At 43.0% G+C, this 24017-nt stretch overlaps 1 protein-coding gene across 4 annotated transcripts in view; it reads right to left on the bottom strand.

Moving 5' to 3' along the window:
• LOC137372948 (uncharacterized) overlaps positions 1 to 24017 on the bottom strand; it is a 74618-nt gene that overhangs the window by 3770 nt on the left and 46831 nt on the right. For 2 of the 4 annotated variants that reach the window (XM_068037505.1, XM_068037507.1), the window contains 5 exons: positions 17915 to 18009; positions 15579 to 15749; positions 10413 to 10538; positions 9280 to 9358; positions 918 to 1029 (listed from right to left, as the gene is read on the bottom strand). In XM_068037505.1, the coding sequence (XP_067893606.1) occupies positions 918 to 1029; positions 9280 to 9358; positions 10413 to 10538; positions 15579 to 15749; positions 17915 to 18009 (583 nt within the window). Of the gene's footprint in view, positions 1 to 917; positions 1030 to 6788; positions 7266 to 9279; positions 9359 to 10412; positions 10539 to 15578; positions 15750 to 17914; positions 18010 to 24017 lie in introns of those variants that run through there. The other 2 variants (XR_010975532.1, XM_068037506.1) reach the window with 2 other exon arrangements.

Raw genomic sequence — 24017 nt, 5'->3', positions numbered from 1 at the left:
ACACGCAGTCATTTTTTTTTATTCTGACAAAAGAGAGATTGAGTTAATTGGTGATTTGCAGCATTCTAGCAGTGTTTAGTTGCAAATTTGAATGGACACTTCAAATTAGCTAAACGTCAGCTATCTAATAAACCATAGTCATGGAAAATAAATCTCAAACCTTAATTTCTGCTGTAGGTTGAAGCAAAGATTTACCAGAAACCCTTTCAGCTATATTCTTTCAATGGTTTACACCTGTTGGTCTCACAGTAATTTGCCCCTTTGAACTTTCCTCCCTCCTTCAGGATCACTGGGTAACGCTTCCCCATTAATTGCCTAGCTGCAGTCAGGAGCACAAGTGAAATATCCAAAGGAACTTTGCTCCATCAACTAAACTGGTTTAAGTTTTTTTTTAAATGTCCATACTGCAGTATATAAATGATGTAGTACTGAACCAAATCAAACCAAACCAGGAGTTGATCTTGATCTCAGTTTATTTCAGCCCGGTTGGTGGTAGGAATACTATAATTGGCCTCAGTGTCCTTGGACTGTAGAGGGAAAAAATAACCAGTATTCCTGTGCCCTCTAGCTCTCTAGTGACTTCTGGAAGGAGACAGGGCCAGACTGTACCCAGATTTTATCCTGGCTCTGTGTAGAGTTAGCTGATTTCAGTTGGGTTGCAGCAATGGGAAGGGATGGAAATGTTTCACTCCTTTTCACTATCCAGTTCATCCTGTGAGATCACAAACCATGAATCAGAACTGTCAGCACTGGAGGGAAGAAAGCTATGTAGTCATAATGGCACGGAAGCAGGCCATTCTTAGAAAAGCAAATCCCACCTTTGCCTTGCAGGCCTTCACTTTCTAGTGTTAATGTTCACTTGTGCATAGTTTGGTCAAGGCCATTGGCCTCCTGTATGAAATGACCTGTTCACTTACTGCTTTCTGAGTTCTTGAAATCTTTGATCTAGATTGTTCGTGCTCCACTTTTCTGAGGCGATGACAACCAAACCTTTTGCTTGTACAACTTGTGACAGACGCCCTAGCCAAGCTGGCAGATAAAGAAAGTGGCTTTTAAATAAAATATTAACAGCACTCAAACAGTCCCATGTATTGTTGAAAAGGCTTCTGTTTGATCTGTGTAGCAGCAGTGAGGTAATTATTCAGTAAAAAAATGAGATTCATATTTAAAGGTAAAGAAAAACAAAAGAATCTGATCTGATTTAAAAATATATAAAGAAGGCTTTTTAACGACCAGAATAACAGAAAACATTGACACTAAATTAAATCACTTTTTAAAAATCATGGGTGATACTTCTCCCATCTGCATCTTCCAAACTCTAAATTAGAACCTTGCGTCGTTTGTTTATGGACACCACTATACTCATTACTGTGACACTTCTGTTCACCTAAGCTCCAAATACACTGCCCCTCTCCCTCAATTCTCACGGTGTTAAAATCGATATTGATAACAAGATCTCCGATTATAGCTCCCTCTTTACCGAGACTTCAAACTGCAGAACTCCTTCCTTCTCTCAGTTGTCTCTCTTCTTACAACCAACAGGCTTATAAAACATAAGCCTGGCTTTATCTGACTGCCACAATTTATCTCCTCATTCTTTCCTGTCTTTTTCAATCTGGTGTTAGTTCTTCACCTAGACTTGTCAAAATCATATAAAAAGAGAACTTCAAAAATTTAAAGAAGGGCAATTATCTTTGTGAAAAACTGTTCGGCAAATATTTGTTCATTTGTTTTAATGAAATGCCGAATCATATCAGAATGCACCAATGTATCACAAATACATGTCAGCATCATACTAAAACCACTGTTACTCTGATCTGCTTTCCCCATTACCACCCCCCACCACCCACAAATAACATGTTGACCAGCCACATTTTCACAAAGGAGTATAATTATATCTTAGGTTTTCACTAGGAATTACATTGGATTTTAAGCACAGAAACAGGCCATTCGGTCCAACTGCTCTGCATCAGTATTTATGCTTCACACGAGCCTCTCTCCATTCTATCTCATCTCACCTATCAACATATCCTTCTATTCCTTTCTCCCTCATATACTTATCTAGGTTCCCCTCAAATACATCTATGCTATGCATGTTGCTACTCCATGTGGTAGTTCCACATTCTTACCACTCTGGGTAAAGAAGATTCTCCCCAATTCTTTATTGGATATATTCTCATTATCCTATAGTAATGACCCTTGTTATGGATTTCCCACCAGTGGAAATATCTTCTCTACCTCTATATTACTTTTATAATTCTAAAAATTTCTATTAGATCGCCCCTCAGCTTTCTCTTTACTAGAGAAATATTGTATCAGTTGATTTTTAGAAAATAAAAACAGGAAATGGATTCAATCATGCATACAGATATGCACATAACACTTTGGAATCTCATTAGCAAAACTTCAGTAAGAAACTTAGAAAACGCACAAACTTGAAAAACAAAGTGAAAATATAATGCAAATGATTTCATGTAGAATCAGTGCACACACTTAAAGGGGTATAGATTTTGATGTAATTGTCCAATGACCCTCTATAAAATGAAGGGAACCGCACACTTACTGGTGTCTACACCAGTCCCCTTGGCTGCCCTGTTAATGCTACAGAATTGCTGGTCAAGAGCAGTCTAAAAGTGTACATTGTGTGGCTCTCCTGTGACATCATGGAGTTCCCCTATGACATCATGGAATTCTGTAACATCATGATTGGAGTTGGTGAATTGTGAATGCAATTCTCCATTCACGGTTCATAGGTGGAGAAGTTCAACACAAAAATAATTTTGCTTTCTACTAGTTAAAGGGACACCACCTTCATGAAAAACATTTGATAAATGTAGACCTTACACAAATCAACGATTCTCGGAAGACCGCCATCATTAACAACGAGCTCAGTAGACTCAATGTGGACATTGCAGCACTTCAGGAGACTCGCCTCCCCGCGAGTGGCTCTCTAGCAGAGCAAGACTACACCTTCTTCTGGCAGGGCAGGGATCCTGAAGAACCAAGACAGCATGGAGTGGGCTTCGCCATCAGAAACTCCTTGCTCAGCATGATAGAGCCTCCCTCAAATGGCTCGGAACGCATACTGTCCATCCGACTGCTCACCACCTCTGGTCCAGTACACCTACTCAGCATCTATGCTCCAACACTCTGTTCCACACCTGAAGCTAAAGACCAGTTCTATGAACAACTCCATAACATCATTAGCAGCATCCCCAACACCGAACACCTATTCCTGCTGGGGGACTTTAATGCCAGGGTTGGGGCCGACCATGACTCATGGCCCTCCTGCCTTGGGCGCTATGGCGTTGGAAGGATGAATGAGAACGGGCAGAGACTGCTTGAGTTGTGTACCTATCATAACCTCTGCATCACCAACTCGTTCTTTCACACTAAACCCTGTCACCAGGTTTCATGGAGGCACCCAAGATCACGTCGTTGGCACCAGCTAGACCTCATTGTCACAAGGCGAGCCGCCTTAAACAGTGTTCAAATCACACGCAGCTTCCACAGTGCGGACTGCGACACCGACCACTCCCTGGTGTGCAGCAAGGTTAGACTCAGACCAAAGAAGTTGCATCATTCCAAGCAGAAGGGCCACCCGCGCATCAACACGAGCAGAATTTCTCACCCACAGCTGTTACAAAAATTTCTAAATTCACTTGTAACAGCCCTTCAAAACACTCCCACAGGGGATGCTGAGACCAAGTGGGCCCACATCAGAGACGCCATCTATGAGTCAGCTTTGACCACCTACGGCAAAAGTGCGAAGAGAAATGCAGACTGGTTTCAATCTCATAATGAAGAGCTGGAACCTGTCATAGCCGCTAAGCGCATTGCACTTTTGAACTACAAGAAAGCCCCCAGCGATTTAACATCCGCAGCACTTAAAGCAGCCAGAAGTACTGCACAAAGAACAGCTAGGCGTTGCGCAAACGACTACTGGCAACACCTATGCAGTCATATTCAGCTGGCCTCAGACACCGGAAACGTCAGAGGAATGTATGATGGCATGAAGAGAGCTCTTGGGCCAACCATCAAGAAGATCACCCCCCTCAAATCTAAATCGGGGGACATAATCACTGACCAACGCAAACAGATGGACCGCTGGGTTGAGCACTACCTAGAACTGTACTCCAGGGAGAATGCTGTCACTGAGACTGCCCTCAATGCAGCCCAGCCTCTACCAGTCATGGATGAGCTGGACATACAGCCAACCAAATCGGAACTCAGTGATGCCATTGATTCCCTAGCCAGCGGAAAAGCCCCTGGGAAGGACAGCATTACCCCTGAAATAATCAAGAGTGCCAAGCCTGCTATACTCTCAGCACTACATGAACTGCTGTGCCTGTGCTGGGACGAGGGAGCAGTACCCCAGGACATGCGCGATGCCAACATCATCACCCTCTATAAAAACAAAGGTGACCGCGGTGACTGCAACAACTACCGTGGAATCTCCCTGCTCAGCATAGTGGGGAAAGTCTTTGCTCGAGTCGCTCTGAACAGGCTCCAGAAGCTGGCCGAGCGCGTCTACCCTGAGGCACAGTGTGGCTTTCGTGCAGAGAGATCGACTATTGACATGCTGTTCTCCCTTCGTCAGATACAGGAGAAATGCCGTGAACAACAGATGCCCCTCTACATTGCTTTCATTGATCTCACCAAAGCCTTTGACCTCGTCAGCAGACGTGGTCTCTTCAGACTACTAGAAAAGATCGGATGTCCACCAAAGCTACAAAGTATCATCACCTCATTCCATGACAATATGAAAGGCACAATTCAACATGGTGGCTCCTCATCAGAGCCCTTTCCTATCCTGAGTGGTGTGAAACAGGGCTGTGTTCTCGCACCCACACTTTTTGGGATTTTCTTCTCCCTGCTGCTTTCACATGCGTTCAAATCCTCTGAAGAAGGAATTTTCCTCCACACAAGATCAGGGGGCAGGTTGTTCAACCTTGCCCGTCTAAGAGCGAAGTCCAAAGTACGGAAAGTCCTCATCAGAGAACTCCTCTTTGCTGACGATGCTGCTTTAACATCTCACACTGAAGAATGCCTGCAGAGTCTCATCGACAGGTTTGCGTCTGCCTGCAATGAATTTGGCCTAACCATCAGCCTCAAGAAAACGAACATCATGGGGCAGGATGTCAGAAATGCTCCATCCATCAATATTGGCGACCACGCTCTGGAAGTGGTTCAAGAGTTCACCTACCTAGGCTCAACTATCACCAGTAACCTGTCTCTAGATGCAGAAATCAACAAGCGCATGGGTAAGGCTTCCACTGCTATGTTCAGACTGGCCAAGAGAGTGTGGGAAAATGGCGCACTGACACGGAACACAAAAGTCCGAGTGTATCAGGCCTGTGTCCTCAGTACCTTGCTCTACGGCAGCGAGGCCTGGACAACGTATGCCAGCCAAGAGCGACGTCTCAATTCATTCCATCTTCGCTGCCTTCGGAGAATACTTGGCATCAGGTGGCAGGACTATATCTCCAACACAGAAGTCCTTGAAGCGGCCAACATCCCCAGCTTATACACACTACTGAGTCAGCGGCGCTTGAGATGGCTTGGCCATGTGAGCCGCATGGAAGATGGCAGGATCCCCAAAGACACATTGTACAGCGAGCTCGCCACTGGTATCAGACCCACCGGCCGTCCATGTCTCCGTTATAAAGACGTCTGCAAACGCGACATGAAATCGTGTGACATTGATCACAAGTCGTGGGAGTCAGTTGCCAGCATTCGCCAGAGCTGGCGGGCAGCCATAAAGACAGGGCTAAATTGTGGCGAGTCGAAGAGACTTAGTAGTTGGCAGGAAAAAAGACAGAGGCGCAAGGGGAGAGCCAACTGTGCAACAGCCCCAACAAACAAATTTCTCTGCAGCACCTGTGGAAGAGCCTGTCACTCCAGAATTGGCCTTTATAGCCACTCCAGGCGCTGCTTCACAAACCACTGACCACCTCCAGGCGCGTATCCATTGTCTCTCGAGATAAGGAGGCCCAAAAGAAAGAAGAACCTTCATGAAAAACATTTGATAAATGTATTTTCACTTGTTTAAAATATGTAATATGATGATATAAAATGCATATGAATACAACATCATGTTATTTGTAAATGAGTCATGGCAAAACTGATGCCCACGTTTACTCAATTGTTCCCCCTCCTTTCCCTTCTTTGCCAAACATCTTTTTGTGAAGGTAGTGGCCCATCAACTTTGCAGAATTGTAGGTAGTGATGACTTGGGAAATCTTTATGAAAGGACTCAGCACACAAAGACATGGTAACACAGCACAAACACTCATAAGACTGTAATTGTTTAAAGGGGAAAGGAAGTGTAGGAAATGAACACTTGGCTGAGCAAATGTACCCTTATTATTACTCATGGTGCCTGTAAGACTTTTATATGCCAAGATTGGATTCTTGGATATTGCCAATTCAAGATGTCATGGGGAAGCAAGTGTGAAAGTTTCCTCTCTAACAGGCTGAAATCACACCTGCAGCCAGTAGTATTAGTTATATTTTTTTAAATGTTTTACCGTCAATTGTAGAGCAATCTCATTGCTTTAGGGAGAAGCTTCATACTTGCTTACCCTGCAATTGCCCTGACATCACCAAATCAATGACAGAGACAGGGGACCAAAAATAATTCATTTTTATCAAGTATTTACGCAGCAGAACTAAAAGCAAGGAGACGTAAATTCATATTTTCTATGCTCGCCAGTCTCTTTAAATAAATATATGAATTAATAAATAAAACAATAAATAATTAAATAGGCCAATAAATAAACAAACCACAGTTTAAAAAGCTTAATTTCCCAACAAAGTAGGTTACATTCTAAAGACTCATTAAACAGTATAGCAAAACTTTAAAAAGTATTGACTTGCAGGGAAGATAAATATCTGCTGGGATTTGCAGGGAAGATAAATCTCTGCTGGCACTTGCAGGGAAGCTATTCTCTGTTGGGACTTGCAGGGAGGTTAAACCTCTGTTGGGATTTGCAGGGAAGATAAATCTCTGCAGAGACTTGCAGGGAAGATAAATCGCCGTTGGGATCTGCAGGGAAGATAACTCTGCTGGGATTTGCAGGGAAGATAAATCGCTGCTGACACTTGCAGGGAAGAAAAATCTCTGTTTGGATTTGCAGGGAAGATAAATCTCTGCTGGGATTTGCAGGGAAGATAAATCTCTGCTGGGATTTTCAGGAAGGACAGGCCTAACTCAAAATTGCATTATTGTTTTATAGAAGAGTTGAAAGGACGATTGACCAATTCTGTAAAAAGGAAAGAAAATGTGAAGTAAAATTGTGAAAACAATGCCAGAATGTCACAGAAAACAATGCTACATGCTGTTCTAAATTGTGCGACAAGAAAGGAAAAATCATGAATCTGATTGACATATCTCCGTAAGGTAAAGTCCAAAGATGTGTGCTTTCCATTATTATTCATTCTTTTCAATGGGCATTTCTGACCAATTTTCTTTCATCCTCTCCTGAAGATATGGAGTCTTCAGTACATTCTATACACTGACAAATATTTTACCATCACAGCTGAGCATTGCCCTATAGTCAGCCAACATTCACACACACACTTACTGAATGGCTCAATACTACACAAAAGTTACACTGAGCCTGGCACCAGGAAAAGCTAGCGTGAGACTACATTGTTAAAGTCAGGTTAGGGTTGACACTGTCTATGGAATCCTATTCTTCTTGAGAATAAATAAGTACGGACCCAAAGTACGTAGTGTAGGGTTCCTTACATATTCAAAACCCAAATTTAAAGGATTACAATATGGTGTTTTAGCTTCAAATATATATGAGTTTCTTTCTCCAAATCTTCTGCTTTCATCCTTATCCCTCCTATCCCAAAGACAGTGTGTCACACTGGCATAAGACTCCACAACCTGGAGCAGCCTCCCTCGTAGCTCAACTCACTCACCACTTTGCATGTGCATGATCATAATGAATGGCGGAGCAGGCTCGAAGGGCCAAATGGCCTACTCCTGCTCCTATTTTCTATGTTTCTATCCCCACCCATCACACCACCCCCCACCCCTTTGCCTGAGTGGTCCTGGTGAGCCCACCATCACTGACCCTCAGTCCAGGTTCCAGCACTGCTCCTTGTGTAGTTACTGCTACTGTTCCAGTGCATCCTCTTCACAATGAAAGATTTGTGATTTAGGAGACTGATTTTCAGTTCTATTCAGGTTTCCCCAGGCCTCTGGTTTGAGGAATGGTCTCCTCACAAATGGCTCAATGAGCTAATGAGCACCATTGGCAAACTAGTGCCAACTCTGACAAAGGATATTTACAAATGCAAATAAGCTTAAAACCAATACACCTGAAATAAAACTAGAAGTTGGATGAAGCTGCACTCTTCCCCACTACATACCACACAGAATTTAGTAAATCCATAGAACAGGCTTCTAGCAAAAAGCTATTGATGCTCAAAACATCCGGTTGGGAATTGGATTGATCGTCATATACTAGAGCATTGCCTATTCACACTAATTTGGGGAGCGGCAGTGGGGCAGGGGGCACGTGGTTGTGAAAACAATGCATTTATCAGATAACCTTCCAAACAATAATACGCTGTACTGAATAACAAATCTATATGTCAAATTATGCAGTGCACCACTGCACTGTCAGAAGCTGAAACACAATGTTTTGCTGCACATTGGTTTTGCTCCAAGTTGTTAAGCAACACATGTCCAAAAGGTTATAGTTTTTTTTTGATTTTCTTAGGTTTATTGACATAGAACTATTTAGGAGAACTAACCGTCTAGTAGATATTTTTCGTCTTCTTGTGGGAACTGTATCCTAACAGGATCCCCGTGAGCACTCTCAGGGCAGGAGGGAGAGCCGGAAATATTTTTTTTTACGGATTAGGAATACTGAGATTGTAAATCACATGTGTGTTACAGAAAGAATTTCTGAGATACAAATTGTGAGTAAATGGAACATGTTCCATCATACTTCAACTGCAGCTGAATTCTGATCACACAGCATCTCTCTAATACATTCCCCGTTTACTACAAGAGTGGCAGGCTTCCAATCTTCAAAAGATCTTTCACTACTGATAGAAGTGTGTGGTGTATTAAAACAATTTTCAGAGGTCACAGCTGGGTGACCTTTAATTTGACAGCCATTTTCTATTAGACAAAAATTCCTTAAAATAATTCAAACAAAAGGCAAACTTCAGTAGAATAGCATTGTTCAATGCCTTGCTCAAGCCTATACTTTCTCTAAGTCATTTATTAAATCACAGCATAGCACAATTTTTTACCTGAGGGATTAAGGGTACGATCCAGGAAATCGAGAAGTATAAAGTTATGATGTCCAACTTCATTAGGAATCCATGTTAGCTGCAAAATTGAATATGCACACAAACAATTACTTCAAATGGTTTGGAAAATGCTTTCTCAACAATCATGGGGGAGTTTAAATGAGAACTCTTCTCGTTTACATTCCTATAGTCTGTTCCATTGCTTTCTGGAGATTTTTTAGCAAGTTTAATAAGGTAGCAGCATGTCTTCATTTTCTTGCTGTCCCATCAAATAAAGTGCTAGATGAGGCATGCTTCCAATTGCATCCTGATGGCTTAGTGGCTAAATGCACCACACAAAACAGGAAGGTCTAAGGCTGAACATAGGAATTACCAGACAAAAAAGACCAAGAACTATCTAGTTCACCTTCTACCATCGTAGTAGTTTCATGATACAACTGTAATGGTATTGTTGACTAATCATGGCAGCCAATCCCTATCAATTAGTCTGTACCAGATCCAGACATGATGCAAGGAAAACCACCAGTGGTGCTAAACTTTGGGAGCCATAATCCAAAGTCACACGTTCCTCCAAAGCTTGTTATACTTACCATATGTCATGTCTCAAATTACTCACAGGTTGTATTCCATAATTTCACTTTCTGAAAGAAATCTATTTAATTTGGACTCAAATGAATTAATACTAACTGCTTCCACTGTCTCCCTAGGGTGCCTGTTCCATAGAATGACCATGCGCCCACTGAATTCCCTGTTTTGTGCTGAGTTAGCTGCTCTCAATTGGGTGACAGTAGGAAGACAAATTGTGGTCCGTGGCAAAGGATAAAAATGCCTTGGAGTAAGAAATCAAGTGGAACATTACAATACAAAAATCAATAGAGTTCTGAAATAAGCTATAAGGGAAGGCCAAAGAAATGGGCAGTGTTAAATGCCTTCACAAACCAATTAGATAGATTTCTGAGGAGGGGATGGATTCAGAGAGATAGTGAGAAGGTAGGTAGGTGGGGTTGCTCAATGAGAAAGGAATGGGTCTTTATATATTCTGAAAAGCCTTTATCTTAAAAGCTTAATCAACGCTACATTTATATCAAGAAGAAAAACACAAGGAATGTGTTTACAACATTCAAAATGTGTACCTGTTTGAACACCACCCTGTCTCTGTCCAAATAATCTGGAACCTTGACTTCAGAGTTTTGGTGCCCTGAACATTTAAGCTGCTGTGCGGTATCAATGAACCTCCTGTTGTAGTCTATCCCGATAACCTAGTGAAGGAAATTCAAAAGAAATGTACATAACGCATAATGTGGTTGGTTACCCTTTGCTCAGTGCTGGACAATATATCAGGTTGAAAAAGCTCTGCATCAGTGCAGGGTCATAGTAAGACAACAGGGTCTTTACCACAGTTACTCATATTGGGGAAGGAGGTGGCGGTGAAAGATTTCCTCAGTGTTCAACAAAATTGTAAACGTTCTTTATGAACACATTTCGACTCTACTATACAGAGGAAATTTTTCCCGTTATGAGTTAATAATCATGACATTTGAGCTTGCAAGAAGCGTCAAAGGGGAAATGCCCATCCTTATGTGATATTCAGCCATACATACTGGACTGGGGAGTCCCAGGTTCAGTTCCTGGCCTGTGATCAGCTCGCTGCTCTCAGTGGGGTTGGGAGTAGGGTCGGTATAATTAGCCTCAATACCTTGGATTAACAACAACGTTTATTTATATACTCCCCCCTGCTCTCATCTCTGTCCTGGAATTGCTGCAGTGTTCCAGTGAACATCAATGCAAGCTCGAGGAACAGCATCTCATTTACTGATTAGGCACACTACAGCCTGCCGGACTGAACATTGAGTTCAATAATTTCAGAGTGTGATGGGCCCCCCATTTTACTTTTATTTTTAGTTATTTTTTTCTTTTTCCTATATATATTCTTTTGTGTTTATTTCCTCTTAGTTTGTTCACCCACTGTTTTTTTCATGTTTGTACTTGCAGCTGTTCAATTTTCAGTCCGTTAACACCCTTTCTGTACTAATGCTTTGTCTTTCGACACACCATTAACATATCTTTGCTCCATGACCTTCTGGTCAGCTATGCTGTGGCCTTGTCCTATCTACACCTTCTCCTTTGTTATCTCTTGCCCCACCCCCACTTTACTTGCTTATAACCTTTTACATTTCTAATATTTGCCAGCTCTGAAGAAGGGTCACTGACCTGAAATGTTAACTCTGCTTCTCTCTCCACAGATGCTTCCAGACCTGCTGAGTATTTTTTTAAAGAGATACAGCACTGAAAGAGGCCCTTCGTCCCACCGAGTCTGTGCTGACCGACAACCACCCATTTATACGAATCCTACATTAATCCCAATTTCCCTACCACATCCCCACCTTCCCTCAATTCTCCTACCACCTAACTACACTAGGGGCAATTTACAATGGCCAATTTACCTATCAGCCTGCAAGTCTTTGGCTGTGGGAGGAAACCAGAGCACCCGGCGGAAACCCACGCGGTCACAGGGAGAACTTGCAAACTCCGCACAGGCGGTACCCAGAACTGAACGCGGGTCGCTGGAGCTGTGAGGCTGCGATGCTAACCATCGCGCCACTGTGCTGCCCAAGCATTTCTTGTTTTTATTTCAGATTTCCAGCATCCGCAGTATTTTGCTTTTTATTTATATAATGCTTTTAACAGAATAAAATGTCCAAAGGTTCTACACAGGAGCATTATAAAGCAGAATTTGATACTGAGCCAGTAAAGTGATATTATGGGAGATGGCCAAATGCTTGGTCAAAGAGGAAGGTTTTATGGAGCCTCCGAGAGGAGGAAAGAGAGGTAGAGAGGTGTAGAGGTTTAGGGAGGCAGTTCCAGAGATTAGGGCCTAGACAACTGAAGGCACAGCCAACAATGGTGGAGCAATTAGAATCGGGGATGCTCAAGAGGCCAGAATTAGATGCGCACAGATATCTCATAGGGTTGTGGGGCTGGAGCAGATTACAGTGATAGGGAGGGCGAGGCCATGGAGGGAGTGGAAAACAAGGATGAGAATTTTAAAGTTGTGGCATTGTTTGACTGGGAGTCATTGTAGGTCAGCGAGCACAGGGGTGATGGCTAAACAGGACTGGGTGCAAGTAAGGACATGGGCAGCAAAGGTTTGGATGATCTCAAGTTTACAGAGCTTAGAATGTGAGAGGTTGGACAGGAGAGCATTGGGAGACTCAAGTTTAGAGGTAACAAAGGCATGGATGAGGCTTTCAGCAGCAGATGAGCTGAGGCAGGGGTAGACTTGGGGAATGTTATGGAGATAGAAATAGGCCTTCTTCATGAAAGAGGTCAGGAGCTCATCTCGGGGTCCAATATCATACCAAGGTTGTGAACAGTTGGGTTCTGCCTCAGACAGTTGCCAGCAAGAGGGATGGAGTCAGTAGCTAGTGAACAGAGTTTGTGGCTTCAGTCTTCCCAATATTTAATTGGAAGAAATTTCTGCTCATCCAGTGCTGGATGTCAGATATGCAGTCTGATAATTTAGCAACAGTGGAGGAGTCAGAGAGGTGGTGGTTGTTGGGTTTGTTGGGTTTAGTTGCATTCGTAGCATTGTAGGGCATTCTAGAGAAAGTCTTAGACTCCAGTAAAGGTTAACGAATAACTATTATTTACAGTTACTATATACACTCTCCACAAGCCTCCTAAGCTAGCATCCTTCGTGCTGCTATACCTTCTTCTTCTCAAGCCTATCTCATGTGACTGTTACATCATCACTCCTACAGTGGAGGGGTCGCTCTCACTGTTTTTGGTGTTAACCCTTTACATCCTTATACTACATCTCCCCCCCAAGTCTTTACCCAATATTTTTCCAAACATATATACATTTATGACTTCTCTACTACTCCCTCTCCCCCAAGTCTCTGACTTTACAGATTCAGTCTCATTAGCGGTTTGACAACTCTCCCCGATCTGGTTGTAATCTGTCTGGGATGATCAGTAATCTTTGGAGGAAGTCTGGATGGTGACTTGGTTTTTAATTTCTACGGGTTGTAGTATTCTGTTCGGTTTGGGTTTGTTCCTCTTCATCTGGATCTTCCAGATAGATTAGTGGCTGTTGCTTTTGCAGAATAAGAATGATATTCCTCCGATTCCTTTGTATGTTCCCTTCATTTGTTTGTATAACATACAATCACTGATGGTCCTCATGTTTATGGATTATTTGCAAGGACGGTGAGGTCAAGGGTTGATTTTTTGAGGAGAGGAGATGATGACTGCAGATTTAAAGGAGTGAGGGACAACACCTTAAGAGAGAAAACCATTTACAATATCAAGCTGTGGTTGAGCAAATCAGCAGCTGCAGAAATGTATTGGAAAATGGAGAGCCAAAGGCTAGGCAGTTTGGATTTTGAAAGTGCAGTTGAAAGTGAATTGGGAAATAGTTTTTTTCCAGGGCTGGACACTGAAGGAGCTGGGATTGGGATGTGAAAGGGGATGCGAGTGGAGAGTGATACAAAGAAGTGATCAGAAATGGCCTTTTCGGTGATTGATACAATGGGACTCGTAAAGCCATGCAAGATGGAAAGATCAAGGGGGTAACCATGCATATGGGTTGAGGAGATTACAAGGAGGGAGAGATTAATGGAGGATAAACGGAAAGTGAACTCAGAGGAGAGAGAGAGCATGATGAGTTGAGATGGAGGCTGAAATCACTGAGGGTGAGAAGTCTCTCAGTTCAGAGGCTGAGGGAGGAAAGCAGTGAAATTATCTCAGTGCGAGTATTTTTTTCGTACCTGGGTGGGTGGTGGAGAATGAGGATTTTAAATGAAAGGTGAGAGAGGTGGACAAGTTGAGATGCTTAAAGGAGGAGAAAGTGCCAGAGGAGTAGGGTTCAGGTTAAGGTGTGATCTGGTGATAAGCGCCACACCACCAAAACACCGGTCATGGCAGATAAGTGATGGAACGTATAGTCAGGTGGGGAGGCTTCATTTAGAGGGAAGGAGTCATCACCTCTCAGCCAGGCTTCTGTCAAGACCATGGTGTTGATGTAATCATCCACAATAAGTTCAAAGACCTTGTTCACAAGTGAACGGATAGTCGGTAGGAAATGTGGAAAGGTACGGTGAGAGTTGATCCATAGGGTCAGCAGTGGGAAGGGTGAGTTGGATGGGAAGGAGATTGGCAAGATTATCCCCCAGCAAGCACGCTGGGCTGGAAGGTTGGCGAAAGAGTAGGATGGGGCAAATGAGGTTGCTGTTCGTAATGAAAAAGCACTGAGAAAGGATGAGAAAAGCCAGTTAAGGCTCCTTCTCCTGCTGTAAACTGCAATATGTTTGGACATCAGGTAAGGATATGGTCTGACTCGGTTGTGATGCCTTACATGACAAGAACTATAAATCCCCATTCTCCAGGCCCACACATGGGGCTGCATTTTACATTCCCGCCGCCAAAATCGGGCGGTGGACATAAACAATGGCAGTCCGCCCATGTGGACTGCAAGTCGTGGAGCCGCCGTGATATTAAATGCGGTGGCTCATCTAAATAGCCAGTGCAGACCGCCCCTCCCGCAATGAAGTGGAGGGGGCAGGCTGTCCGTCCCCAGCATTGGCACCATTTTTAAAGGGCTTCAGGCCCCATCATTCAGTTTTATTATTTAAAGAGACAGTGTTTTTAAAAAATAAAATAAATTGATCCTGAACCTCTTCCACACCCCCATAATAGCCATAGAATTAATTACCTGCCCTCTTCCCCCTCAAAACACTTAACTTGTGCACCTGACCTTCCCCCCCCCATAGTTCATAAACTTTAAACTTTACCCCTTCCCACCATCCCCTAGACCAACGAAATGAGTCTGATGCCGCTCCTCCACCCCCGCACTGAAAAAATTACATGTGTCGCACCCCCCCCCCCCCCCCCCCCCCCCCCCCCGCCACCAGTGTTCCGCCTCGGATTCCCGGATGGGGATAGGCACGGGAGTGACGGCCACCGGTACCAATATCGCTCCGGGACAGATGGCGGGAGCGGAAAGGTAATCAATTCGTTTATGGGCCGCCACAAGGCCTCACCGCCGCTGGCAATATCAGGCCAGGCCTTCCCGGCGTCAAGGCCCGTGGCAGGCCTCGCCTGGAGGCATTTTCTGCCTTTCCCCCACCCCACCCCACCATGACCCCCGAGGACCCTTGGAGAATGGTCATGTGGATAAGGTTCAGGTTGACTGCTGGCACCCATAGAAATATAATGGGATTCAGTAACTTCAGAAGGGGCAGGAAGGGTAAAAATTATTTATTTGGAATGCTAATATGTAAGATCAGTTAAAATGTCACCTTGCGAAACAACTGGGTTAACATGAAGGACATGAGACCAGTTCCACTGCCCAGAACAAGGCTCGTGCTCCCGGCTAGCTGCTGCTCCTTGATCACCTGCTTGCACACTCCAAACAATTGGCTGCAATAACCAGTTTCACTCAGGTCTCCGTACTCCAACTCCAGCTGTTCCTGAGTAAATCATACAGTATAACAAGAAGATTTCTATGACGTACAAGAATAAGAACACATGAATTTTTCGAAACAGATGAAGACCATGAGGTCCAACAAGCCTATTCCCCTTTTTAAATTTCTTGCTGGAGTGAGGGAGATTTGTAAAGTATGTATTTATGATTTGGTTCGATTATGCACAGATACAATCTCCTTCCAATATCCGAATCACCTCTCAGAAACACATCTAATGATCTCTGTCCACTTCAAAGGTCTTCTGTAAGAATTCATTCCACAACACCTGGTTATATCTGCTTTTGAATGGAAAATTTATGTCTGATCGATGTTCTTAATCCTAATTTCTAACTTGTATCATGAATGAGACAGCAAATTAACTAAAATTTGTACCAAATTAGGTGCGTGGCTTTCTGTTGTGAGCCCATGATCCAGCAGAAACAAAGAGTAGGCTGTTGATAGTGGAAACAGATAGTAAGCTGGTCATTGCTATTATTCACTGACTAACTGTTACAGGGTGTGGATGTGTTCTGCTTTTTCCCAGTAGTTGAGCTGCTGGTTTGTACACATGATGAGATGATGGAATGCACACCATTCTTTGTTATTGTTAGATGATATTTCATTGAATAAAATTTTGACTGGATGATTCTGGCTATGAAAACTTGAAGTCATAAAACAAAAGCTAAGAAAGTTGGATTTGATTACCTTTAAAAGTAAGAACTTTTAAATGATCTAAGTGACGTGTTCAAGATAATGATGGGAATTGGCAATATTGATTGTGGGAAATGGGTGACTTTGGGAAAGGGTTCAAATACTAGTGACTCAAGTTAAAAATGAGCAAGTTAGGAGTCAGAAAAATCATGCAGAACGTTTTTGTTTGTTGTTAATCGAAACCAAAGAGGTAAATTGATTTAAGCGACGCAGTACTGACCCCGGCTGCTGTGGTATGTGTATCTCCAACGTTAATCCACTGACGGCTCTGGTATGCCACACAACCTGCTGCTCTTTCAATCATGCAAAGACGATAGCTGAAATATGCACTTGGAATCTGTGTGATGCAATTCTGGTGGCAGCCAAGCTGGCAGTGGTGAAGCAGCAAGTGGAAGAAAATGTTCCTCCACCAGGAAGGAGCAGTCAATCTGTGTTCCTACATAGAGTCACCCAGGTAGAACCCTGGCTGTTACACTATTTCCCTACCCATTCAAGAAATGCCATGCAGCACATGGCTTTGCCTCGACATTAATTATTTAAAGTGACTCTGAACCATGATTAAAGTATTGAAACATTAATTATTTGATGCCCAGAGCTTGGAGCAGCAAATGTTGATTTTTGCTTATAGCAGTCCCTTTAAAATGAAAAATCCTGCTCTACCTATGGCTCAGTGGGAAAATAAACAGAGATCCTGAGCCATACTGACCAGGGAGGTTGCACTTCTGCACTTCAATCTCTGGTGTGCACCTATTAGCTGACCTTGACTGGAGCAGTAGTAGTGACACTACAAATAGTCTCAGGCCCTTGGGCTAGAGAGAAGCAAAATCAGCAAGGGTTCCTGCTCCTGGTCACTATCCAGTCACATTTGCTGGAAAGTATGTATATTGAGTGAGGATCCAGCTTGTCTCTGGTATGCTTCTCCACTCCTTTCCCCCATGGTTGAATAGCCTGCCAACAGTCAGCATACTCGGCTGTGAAGAACAGTCACTAGAGTGGGGGCGGAGGGGGGAAACCTGGTTATATGGATTTTACGCTGGTGTGACTCATTTCTATGGGGAATGAAGAAGAAACATCAGAGAAAAAAACTGAAAGAGGGAAAAGTAGAATATTTGCATGACATTATCTAATGGTTCAATAACACGATTACTGTGAGCCTTGCCTGGAGCACTCATTGAGGAGGCAAAAGAAAGTAGCAGTTCTATGAATGTGGACCGAATATGAAAATCTTCATGTTTTTCGTTGGGATTTAACATTACAATTATTTATGGGGAGTACTGCCTGGTATACTAAGATTTTCATTTTTGATGCTCCTCCATTCAACCAATACTGTTCAGGAAATATTTGAACAGAGACACTTAATTCATCTCACACAGAAATCTTCAGAGAATCCAGCCATGTCAAACTGTTCAGTAACCCTACTGACACTGTACTGGCCTCAGAGGTATGTAGCACTGACCTACCTGCACAGCAACATCCGTCTCATAGTGCAACTGAGTGTTGGCGCTGGAAACTGAGATCACTTGCACCGTCTCCTTGGGAACAGTGATTGGGTTATCTGGTGAAAACACATGCCTCTTTAGTGGAAATCTCTTTACTGGGGAAAATGCCAAAAGAATTGCAATGCAAAACTTAAAAGGTACTTTTCTTTATCTGTCCCTTTCTTTTCTCACAAAACTTTGAACGTCACCCAATATTAAATGCTACTCAAACCAGCCAGTTCTGCTGCAGTTAAAGGGACATGCAAACATACTTACAACATGCGATGACAAAAGGATGCAATGGATGATGCAACAAATTCACTGTACTGCTGATCACCTCAGTTACTAGGTAACCTCAGATGATTGGCAACAGGTCAAACCATATTGCAAAGAACAAAGAACAAAGAACAAAGAAAATTACAGCACAGGAACAGGCCCTTCGGCCCTCCAAGCCTGCGCCGATCCAGATCCTCTATCTAAACCTGTCGCCTATTTTCTAAGGGTCTGTATCTCTTTGCTTCCTGTCCATTCATGTATCTGTCTAGATACATCTTAAAAGATGCTATCGTGCCCGCGTCTACCACCTCTGCTGGCAACGCATTCCAGGCACCCACCACCCTCTGCGTAAAGAACTTTCCACGCATATCCCCCCTAAACTTTTGCCCTCTCACTTTGAACTCGTGACCCCTAGTAATTGAATCCCCCACTCTGGGAAAAAGCTTCTTGCTATCCACCCTGTCTATACCTCTCATGATTTTGTTCACCTCAATCAGGTCCCCCCTCAACCTCCGTCTTTCTAATGAAAATAATCCTAATCTACTCAACCTCTCTTCATAGCTAGCACCCTCCATACCAGGCAACATCCTGGTGAACCTCCTCTGCACCCTCTCCAAAGCATCTACATCCTTTTGGTAATGTGGCGACCAGAACTGCACGCAGTATTCCAAATGTGGCCGAACCAAAGTCTTATACAACTGTAACATGACCTGCCAACTCTTGTACTCAATACCCCGTCCTATGAAGGAAAGCATGCCGTATGCCTTCTTGACCACTCTATTGACCTGCGTTGCCACCTTCAGGGAACAATGGACCTGAACACCCAAATCTCTCTGTACATCAATTTTCCCCAGGACTTTTCCATTTATTGTATAGTTCACTCTTGAATTGGATCTTCCAAAATGCATCACCTCGCATTTGCCCGGATTGAACTCCATCCGCCATTTCTCTGCCCAACTCTCCAATCTATCTATATTCTGCTGTATTCTCTGACAGTCCCCTTCACTATCTGCTACCCCACCAATCTTCGTGTCGTCTGCAAACTTGCTAATCAGACCACCTATACTTTCCTCCAAATCATTTATGTATATCACAAACAACAGTGGTCCCAGCACGGATCCCTGTGGAACACCACTGGTCACACGTCTCCATTTTGAGAAACTCCCTTCCACTGCTACTCTCTGTCTCCTGTTGCCCAGCCAGTTCTTTATCCATCCAGCTAGTACACCCTGGACCCCATGCGACTTCACTTTCTCCACCAACCTACCATGGGGAACCTTATCAAACGCCTTACTGAAGTCCATGTATATGAATCTACAGCCCTTCCCTCATCAATCAACTTTGTCACTTCCTCAAAGAATTCTATTAAGTTGGTAAGACATGACCTTCCCTGCACAAAACCATGTTGCCTATCACTGATAAGCCCATTTTCTTCCAAATGGGAATAGATCCTATCCCTCAGTATCTTCTCCAGCAGCTTCACTACCACTGAAGGCAGGCTCACCGGTCTATAATTACATGGATTATCCCTGCTACCCTTCTTAAACAAGGGGACAATTGTGAGTTTGCATGTCGTTGTCAAATGCAACTTCTTAAACCTTCTGTAAAACACTTTCAGACAACATTGATGCTGTTTAATTCCTCAAGCTATAAAATTAACTTCACTATTGGTGGCAAGCTAGGCTTCCAGTGATTTATGTTGTAGTGGCAAATGCATTTCAGGCAAAAAAAGTCCAGTTTTAAAACAAAAGTAATCAGAATCCTTAAGGTTCTATACCCTCTTCAAAGTTGTTTGTACTGTTAAAGAAACACTCATCCATTTCCATAAGCATGCCACCAATTTCCCAGCGTGGAGATGAGTGTGATGTGATGCAATGATAGGATGTTAGTCTGTTTATAATGGTGAAATTGGAGCATTACTTTGGCGAGATTGTGTCACAGCACAGATTGAAGAAAGAAAAGCTATGGCCCTTTCCCCAGTAACAAATAAGATGAGATTGTACCTTTATTAAAATCTAGAAAGAAATAGTGGTGTTGAAGCAGACTGCAATATTTTCCAGTACTTATAATGATACTGTTACAACCAGGTGAGGAAGGGGTCTCAGGCTCCCCTTTCACCCCTTCTCTGGTTTGACTGCAATAGGGTTTATCCTTTTAACACAGTGATTTAACTTACCAACTCAGTGAGCACTTGCTCCTGTTACCCTAATATATACTTGCAAATGAATCAATCAGACAGGTTTTCTTGAGTTTAAACAAGAAAGATACGAACATACGAATTAGGAGCAGAAGTAGGCTATTTGGCCCCTCGAGCCTGCCCTGCCATTTAATAAGATCATGGCTGATCTATTTGCGAAAGATGCATGTTTATTAACCTTATCACTCTAAACCAGTTAAAATTACTAAAATACACGATACATCCATGCTCACATTTGCACAAGAGGCACACACACACCAAATAGATACAGAGGGGAAAAAACGGAGTTGGGAGATTGGAGTAGAGTCCTTAATAAAAATGGAATTTAAATATGGAAGTGTAATCCCAGTGTCCTTAGTTGAAATTGAAGTCTTGAAGTCCTCACTGGGCCACGTGCACAATTCAGGATTGCTTCTCTGGTTCCGGAAGGCAAGGAGAGGCTTTATCCGTCCTCTTTATCCGTCCTCTTTGTTGCTGACTGTGAGGATCTGTAGATTTGAGGTTTAGCTGCAGCTGAGGCTTCCCTGGGACTTTGCTGGAGAGAGAGAGAGGGGATATGTTCCTTCCTTGGAGTTCAGTTACTGTCTGCTTTCTGAGGCACAATTCACAAACTCAGAGTTTCACAGGCAGGCATGCCATGTGACCACCTGTTTGTTTGAAACAGAAGTTTCCGGAAGGGTTTTCTGAAATTCAAATTTCTCCTCTCAAGCTGTGCAAACATACTTGGTGGGGGGCCGGGGGGGGGGGGGGGGGTTGGGGGGGGGGAGGGGGTTGGCGCTTTCAAAGTCAATGGGTGTCGATGGCTTCTAATGATCAACATTGACAAAGTCATTCTTGGTACTATAATCAGAGAGCAACCCCATTGTTCTGGTTAGACTTGGTAAGCACCTTCTGTCTCCAGTCGGCCTTTGGCTTTTCATGTGCAGATTCGTGCTTGCCATCTTTAGTTGTACTGTTCTACTTTTTAAAAGTTATTTGTAATAATGTCCAGTAAAAATCTCAGGCAAAGTTCCATATGGCGAAATTAATATTTCCATGTGGCATGTGGAGTCTCCAATACCGTACCTAAGTGGTAGCCAATAGTATGCAGCATTCTGGTTAATTTAAAGCATCATGAATTGCTGATAAGTTAAGAAACAAAAGGTTAAGGATATATGGGTGCAGCTGAGTTGAAAATGAACTGTAAGTAGTGCACCCCAGGGATCAATGCTGGAGTCACTTTTATACTCAATATATAAAGATATTTTGGGCATAGTGAGCACAATAACTAAATCTGCTGATGATACAAAATAGCAAAGTGAACTTTAAAAGACTTCAGGAAAGTGTCACACTAATGAAGGGAACAGTGAGGAAATATGAAATGAATTGGAGAAATTATGAAATAAATGTTAACTGTTGAACTGAACCACAAGAAAATGGACACATTTGACCCACAGATAAAATGGAGTAGAGGTCAGGATACCCCTCCTATACTATCAATAAACAGATCTGTCTGTTAAAGTTGTCAAGTACGCCCCCACCTGCAAGAATGAGGCACATTAATTTTACCACATGGACATTAAACTTCAAATTGTTGCTGGGAAGAAAAGAGGGCCTATTACAAGGAATTGCCAGGCCCCTAGCCAGAAAGGCATTTTTTGCACACCAGCAGACGGTGTTGGAACTAAAGAACCAGTCCCTGCTCCCCAATACATGACATAGTCAAACCTGTTTAGTCACATGACTAACTGGCTATGGCAGGTTTTTTTGAACTCACCACAGAGAATTTGAACTCAGAAAGCTCCTGGCTCCAGGATTGAGAACATCTCTCTCCTGTCTGCTCTCATCTCTTTCTCGCCAGCTTTGGAACCATTGAAGATACATGAACCCCAAGAGAGAAAAGTCTCCTACAGTGAACAAGGTTTAAGAAGAATACTGTGCCACAAAGAAAAGCAAGAATGACCTACAAAAGAACTCTACAGTGACCTCGAAGCACAGTAACAAGAAACTCTTCAGATATTGCCTCAAACCTCTCCACTTTATATTTCTTCTGCTCTTTTCTGTCTCTATTTGTATGCGCGTATCGCATTTGCATGCTAGCCTGGGGCACGGCGTGTATCCGTAGGCATTAACCGAATTAGAGTTTAAGCTTAAGTTTTAATAAATTTCACTTTCCTTCTTTAAACCTAAGAAATCCTGTTTCTGCTCATTTCTTTGCCTTATAATTGGAAAACAGTGAACAAGGATTCACCAAGAGGGAGATCAAAACACAATGTGTTTAAAAATTAAATCCTGTTACAGTAAGATGAGGTGAAGGCTGAAAGGGACCCCAGACACCTTTTTCACTTGGTCGTAACAAAGTCAAAATCCATTATCCACATATGAATTAGCTTTGGGGAAAATACATTGAAATGTAAAACAGCCTATTCCATGCAAACATCTTCAGGAATGGAGCTAACAAAATCTGCTGTAGACAGACTGACTCCACAGCCAAGACTAAAATAATAGGTGTGAAGTAGCACCTATTCATCAGAATGGAGCACATACAGACACCATCATAGAACAATGGTTCCCATATCCTGAAACATTGTATGAATAACCCCAGTGGAGAGAGCCCTTAGTCACCTGACTGACATCCCAACCTGACAATTTTCTACCATAAAATGTATCTTTCTAGAGAGAGGGGCAGAACAGCAAGAGAAGTTTTTTTTACAGCCAGAACAGCTGTGAGACTGTTCCAGCTAAGCAGAAGCACTCCTGACAACACCCTTTTTACTACTGTAGTTGATAAATAGCAAGGTGACTTTGGAACTCCCCCAGCAGTGAAAGCGAACCAGGATTTCCACCATCAACTTCGGATTAAGGATTAATCACAAGGAGCCTGCACTCTTCATTCTTTTCAAGATGAAGAACTTTCAAGCCTGCACAGTGGCACAGTGGTTAGCACCGCAGCCTCACAGCTCCAGGGACCCAGGTTCGATTCTGGGTACTGCCTGTGCGGAGTTTGCAAGTTCTCCCTGTGTCTGCGTGGGTTTCCTCCGGGTGCTCCGGTTTCCTCCCACATGCCAAAGACTTGCAGGTTGATAGGTTAATTGGACATTATAAATTGCCCCTAGTATAGGTAGGTGGTAGGGAAATATATAGGGAAGGTGGGGATGTGATAGGAATGTGGGATTAGTGTAGGATTAGTATAAATGGGTGGTTGATGGTCGGCACAGACTCGGTGGGCCGAAGGGCCTGTTTCAGTGCTGTATCTCTAAACTCTAAACTAAACTAAAACATCATTGAAAGATTTTCTCCTGAAAAGTTTCTAAAGGTTTTCTTGAAACAATGAACATTCTTACCACAATTGGACTCTAAATGCATGCTACCACTCTACTCTTTATATATTTTCTTGTGTGTGTGTGTGTGTGTGTGTGAGAGAGAGAGTGGGTGAGGTCATGAACATTTTGTGGTTATTGTGTAAATTAAATATGTGACGGAAATCACACATGCCAAATGGAAAATATTAATTTTGTTGTATGGAACTCTGCTTGAGACGTTTTACTGAACATTACAAATGACCTTTAAAAAAAAGCAAAACAGAACAGCTAAGGATGACCACGCACTATTTGCATATGAGAAGACAAAGAC

Source organism: Heterodontus francisci, chromosome 8, assembly GCF_036365525.1.
Source record: "Heterodontus francisci isolate sHetFra1 chromosome 8, sHetFra1.hap1, whole genome shotgun sequence".
Classification (NCBI taxonomy): domain Eukaryota; kingdom Metazoa; phylum Chordata; class Chondrichthyes; order Heterodontiformes; family Heterodontidae; genus Heterodontus; species Heterodontus francisci.
The sequence above is the reverse complement of the archived record's forward strand: the minus strand, read 5'-3'. Positions and strand labels throughout refer to the sequence as shown.